Source organism: Nyctereutes procyonoides, unplaced genomic scaffold (genome assembly GCF_905146905.1).
Source record: "Nyctereutes procyonoides isolate TBG_1078 unplaced genomic scaffold, NYPRO_anot_genome, whole genome shotgun sequence".
NCBI classification, from domain to species: domain Eukaryota; kingdom Metazoa; phylum Chordata; class Mammalia; order Carnivora; family Canidae; genus Nyctereutes; species Nyctereutes procyonoides.
Window position 1 is genome coordinate 26,876,347 of NW_026575128.1, and position 6,000 is coordinate 26,882,346.

At 32.8% G+C, this 6,000-nt stretch overlaps 1 protein-coding gene across 1 annotated transcript in view; it reads left to right on the forward strand.

Moving 5' to 3' along the window:
- The window catches only part of LRRIQ1 (leucine rich repeats and IQ motif containing 1), a 189,908-nt gene extending 185,920 nt beyond the window's left edge, over nt 1–3,988 (forward strand). Inside the window, exon 25 of the mRNA XM_055342046.1 lies at nt 3,836–3,988. Within this exon, the coding sequence (XP_055198021.1) occupies nt 3,836–3,988 (153 nt within the window). The remainder of the gene's footprint in view (nt 1–3,835) is intronic.
- The last annotated feature ends 2,012 nt before the right edge of the window (nt 3,989–6,000 follow it).

Consider the following 6,000-nt stretch of genomic DNA (forward strand, 5'->3'; position numbering starts at 1 on the left):
AGTTTTATGCTTAATAACCAAAAGTTGGAAACAGACCAAATTTTATTCAGCGATTGAAAGGATAAATAAATGGTGGCCCATATGAATGGACATACAATACAAAGAAATAAAAAGCAACAAACTAGAACAGACCCCTGATACATATAAAGACTTTGATGGATCTCAAGAACATTATGCTGAGTGAAAAAAAGACAATCTGAAAAGGTTATATATGGTCTGATTTCATTTACATGACATTCACAAAATATAGTGATGGAGAACATTTGAGAGGTTGTCTGTGATAAGGTTAGGAAGAGAGGGATATGACTAAGAGGAGAGCAGGGGAGTTTATTGGGAAAAATGGAATAGCTCAGTATCCTGGTTGTGGTACATGAATTTATATGTATGATAAAATGTCCTAAAGTATAAACAAACCAGAAAAATAGTGCATGTGAAAACTGGTGAGGTCTTAATAAGGTCTGTGGTTTAGTAATGGTAGAGCACCAATGAGATTTCCTGGTTTTATGAACCACACTTTGGTTACATAAGGTATCATGGGGCAAGCTGGCTGGAAGTTATACAGGGAACTCTCAGTACCAAGTTTTGCAACTTCTGTAGGAATTTTAAGTTACTTCAAAATAAAAATTTTGAAAATGATTGAATTTCATGTTTAAGATCTATGCATTTCATTGCATGTAAATTATAGCTCGATAAAATTTTTAAAGTACCCTCCAGGGGCACCTGTGTGGCTCAGCGGTTGAGCATCTGCCTTCGGTACAGGGCGTGATCATGGAGACCCGGGATCGAGTCCCGCATGGGGCTCCCTGCAGGGAGCCTGCTTCTCCCTCGGCCTGTGTCTCTGCCTCTCTGTGTGTCTCTCATGAATAAATAAATAAAATCCTTTTTAAAAAAGTACCTTCCAATGCTCACACATATGAGTAAAGGGGTTTATACAATGATGATGATGATGATGATGTATTATAAATGGAGGGGTAAAAAGAATGACTTAAATCTAGAGCCCACAAATGTACTGTACAGTGAAAACAAGCAAGTTTCAGAAAAGAGATACCACTGACATTAATTTTGAAAATAATACTCTAAAATTTTGTGAATACTTTTATGAGATAGCTTATAAATGAACTTTGCTTTGTAAATTTTCTCTTTTTAAAAAATCTCAACAATAAGGAAATAGGTATTTCTTTTTATGTGTGCTATTTAGTATAAGCTTCTAAAATTCCAAAAATAAGTATTTAATAAAATCTTATTTATGAAAAAAGCAGAAGAGGAATTCCCTGTTCTTTATTAAATGACAGAGATTCTGTATTTTTAAGTAATTTGCGTGGGTTGGAGGTGAATCGGGATCCAGATGCTTAGAAGTCATGTTCAAAAATTCATGTTCCTCATTTCACTATGAAAATATTAGGGGAAATATTACAGACCTTGCACCTGGGGGCCACAAATGTGACCAGTTCAGAAAACAAAGATGTATGAGAATTTTGCAAAATTACTATTTAAAAAATATTTGCTGTTGAATTGCAATAAGAATATTCTTGTCTAACATTGACTCAGAACTATTTATTGTGGTATAACCATAGAAAATATTTAATATTACAATGTTTTAGAATTAAGCATTCATTTTTTTGTTTGGTAGAATGAGTGCTAAAAGCATAGTCAGTCATATTCAGTTTTTAAGTATATCCATTTTTCATGCTATAGAAAAAAAAGAGAAATCATAAAGAAAATTCATCTTAGCAGTAAAAGGAAGAATAATGTTCAATTTGAAAGCCAGTGTTTTCAGAAATAGAATTGGAATACTAATTAATGCACATGTGACTATGTCAGATGCACTACTGACCTATAACTAACCCTTTTATAAAATACCTAGATTTGCATTTAAGCTGCCAGGTGGCACCATTGTAAAATTGTGTATTCTTGTTAAGTTCCACTTCTAAATTTGATTGCCTATTATAATCTGGCCTAATTAGTAACTGATATTAATTACTTTCTATATCAGAAGACATCTTTTGGGTGTCAATGGTTCGATGGTAATGAGATTTTTGGAAGACATGTGTTCACAAATATTTTCTTGACACGTAGGTATCATCAAATTTGGAAATGGGTGGGAATTTTACTTTTAAATAGATGTGGTGATATTATATCATCAAATTGAAGCAAATAAAATCTGATTTTAAAATCTTGAGTCTTGTAGTTAGAGCCTCTTTAGCTAGCCAGGAGGGTCTCTGTGTTGTTAAGATGTTTTTCCTTGTTTTGTAACTGATCTCACCAAAACTGTAGTATTGCTTTGGCATTTCCCCCTTATTTTTGACTGGTTCTTTTTAAGTCTTAGTATTGATGGAGTTTTGCTAATGGAAATATTAGATGCGTGCGTTCGTACACTAATTGAAATAAAGTTCAGAAAGAATGTATAACATTTTTCATACCAATCACAAGTATAAACTGGAAGCCAACTGTTATTTATTTCATTTTTAAACTGTTTTCTACTGAGGTCTTTTGACAATACACTTGTATCACTTAGGCAGGTACATCAACAAGTGACATAGAATGGTTTCTTTTTTTTTTTTTTTTAAGATTTTACTTATTTATTCATGAGAGACACAGAGAGAGGCAGAGACACAAGCAGGTTCCATGCAGGGAGCCTGACATGGGACTCGATCCCAGGTCTCCAGGATCACACTCTGGGCTGAAGGCAGCGCTTAACCACTGAGCCATCCAGGCTGCCCCATAAAATGGCTTCTATTCTGAGTTCATCAATAGCAAACGTGCTTACTTAACAATGAGAAGTTCATGCTTGTGACAGTGGGAAGAATTTGGGAATCGAGATGAAAGGAGAAGGGCAAAGATCTGAATTTGAAAGAGAATGATCTTCAGATTGTGTTTTCACGAGATTTTTGTAGCCCTTAATATGGGGATAGCTCTTTAAGCCCAGTGATGGTTTTATGGTTTTATTTTGCTCTATTTCAATTTTTCTCACATTGAACATTAGGACAATGCTTTCTCACAGGATTTCAAGCATCCTGTGGTTTGGGTTAAATCCCAGTTATTTTGAGGCTGCTTTGCTTTCCATCATGGCATTTTCCCTTTCTCCAGAGTTGAATCCTGATAAATTAGTACTTAATGATATTAGGCATTATGTAAAATAATATTTTATAAATAGCAAGAAGTGACTCTTTCAACTGTTAGGTTCAGTCCAAGGTAGTAATAAAAGTTCAGTTCAGATGGGTAATTTTAGAAGTGATTAATTTAATCCTATGTCCTTATAATAGTATGTCTTGAAATTTCTATTTACCACCACCCTTAAAATTGGACTTACTGTAAAATATTTTTGTATTAATAATGGTTTTGATGAGAAGGTAAAGCTCTTTTGTGACTTTGTAGCAAATGAATATGGGATGAAAGGCATTTGAGGAATACTGTTGAGAAAACGAGTACTTATAACTGGTAAAATATAAATATTGCAGAAAATAATCCACTATGACATTTCTAACATTCAATGAAGAATTAAATAATATACTTGGTAAATAAGTGATGTTAAGCTGTTTAAAGTTTCATCAGTTGCCTTTAAGATTGATTTTCATCAAAATTACTGTACTCAAATGTTTTCTTTTGTTGTACAGACTCAAATAGCAAACCTCAATTTTAAAATCGGCTCTTATTTGCAAAAAATGCTTTGACATAGTGCATTTGTTCTGCCTGGACAGCAGTAAAGGATTGTGGTATCATTTTGAAGAAGGTTGTTTGACAGAGCCTGTTTGTTTATTTGGGGTAATGTGAGCTGCATTCAGAAAATGCCATATTTTGTTTCATGATTGTATACATTCCCTCCCATTGCTCCCAGGCAAGACTTGTAAGCAGAGAAGACACGGATTTAGACCTTTTTTCCATGACCAGTGGAAGTGCTTTGTCTGTGAAGAGAGAAAAAAAAAATCAGGCACACAGACACTCAGCGGGATCTTCAAGTAAGTTGTGGTTTCCTTCAGAGTTAATTTAGAAATCACAAATGAATTGATGGAACATGATGCCAACAAGCATTCTTTCTTAGATAAGGGATAGGATGCCAGCAACCAGAACCACCCGAAAGTGTGTATTTGAACTTTTTCTTTCTTTTAAATGTCTTCTTTTGATATAAATCACAAATTATTTCTAAAATTAACAGCATCAATTTTTACTTTAATCATACTCTGAGACTCAGACTCACCCATGAATTATATTGAATTATTTGATCATTTAATTCTAAAAGAACTTTTTGGCCAACTGTAAAAAGTTGGATTTATATATCAAACTAGTATATTTTGGCCTTTTGTCATTGATTTGATCGATGCTGTAGGTAACCTTAACTTTTAAAGGAAACTTTTTAAATAGCAGATTTTAGGTGATAATACTTTACTGTCAAAACAATGCTTTGAAAACTCTTTCTGTTGAATAGATGACAGTTTATTAATGATGATCCGTTACACTTATAAACTTGTCACACACATCTGTTACTTTTAATACGATTTCAACAAGATTTGCATTGCAGTTATTAACTCTGAAAAAATAAACATTTAAAAATATTTGTTTCTTGTGGTAATAGAGTCTAATTTTTTTTCAAACTCTTCGAATACCCTAGAGGTTTTGAAATGTCTTCTAAAATGTTTTGGTATATTAGTATAAAAGATGTTTTATTGGATATCATATTTTGTTGATTTCCCCAAAGTATAGTGAACCTCAAAAATCCACATATTAACTTACACTTTATTGTAAGTATTCTTTTTTAAAAAGCTTTATTACCTATCAATAGTATAGTTTTATACATACAAAGTCAATATTTGACTGAATGTAAAAAATCCAATCATCCAGATTGATGCTCTACAGATAAATGAAAACTTAAAAATGATCCTCTCTCACTTTTTATCCAGGCATGTTGCATTCATTAGTCATTCAAATCCACTAATATATGCAAGTTCATTTTGATATATTTTAATTTTGTTTTGAAACAGTGATTTTAATATATGTAAATTAAAAATATTTCCAGGCTTCAAAGTTCTTAGCTCCTTGAATTTTCTTTACTTGATTATAGAATCTGGTCACAAAAGGATCCTCTAGGGACGCCTTGGTGACTCAGTCGGTTAAGTGTCTGCCTTCAGCTCAGGTCATGAGCCCAGGGTCCTGGGGTTGAGCCCCACATCTGGCTCCCTGCTGAGTGAGAGTCTGCTTCCCCCTGCCCCCTCGCTCTGCCCCTCCCCCTGCTGGTGCTCACTCTCTCCCAAATAAGTAAATAATTTTTTTAATTGCTCTAGTCAATATGGTTAAGAAAGAAATAGTTTGTGATTTATTCACTAAGTAAAATTATTGATCTAATATAAAATTTTTGTATTTTAACATAATTTATTAATTATATCAACTTCCAAAATATATGTACATTTCAGAAGTAATCGCCTGTATCACACATAATGAATAATGCTATCTCCATTTAAAGCATTGCATATTATGAAATAATATCACTTTGAAGCAGTGTAAAAACAAACAAATTACCCTGTCACATTACAGAGTATCAAAGTTCCTATTTATAATGTTTCACCTATTAAAACAGTTTTATATAGCTCAATAAAAATCAGCAACTATCTTAAAATGCACAAGCCTTATCTTACACTTATGTCATGTCAAATCATAGATTTTAGAGAATACAAGATCATTATACAGAGTTAATTTTTTTGTAGTCTTATTTTTGTTTTAAATTTTAATTCCTGTAGAGTTACTATACAGTGTTCTATTACTATCAGGCATAGGATATAGTGACCCAACAGCTCATTCTCTAAGGAACTGTAATTGAGTTATCCTCACTGATTCCAATTGGTTGTCAGTAATGACATTATAATAAACTCTACTAATCATTAAATCTGTTCACTGACAATTTACAATGTTTGTTTACTGACAAACCGTTTTAGAAAAATAGAGTTTTTATCCAACAGCATGATTATGAATAAAATACACTTTAAAATGGGAATATCAAGTACTGTCCCT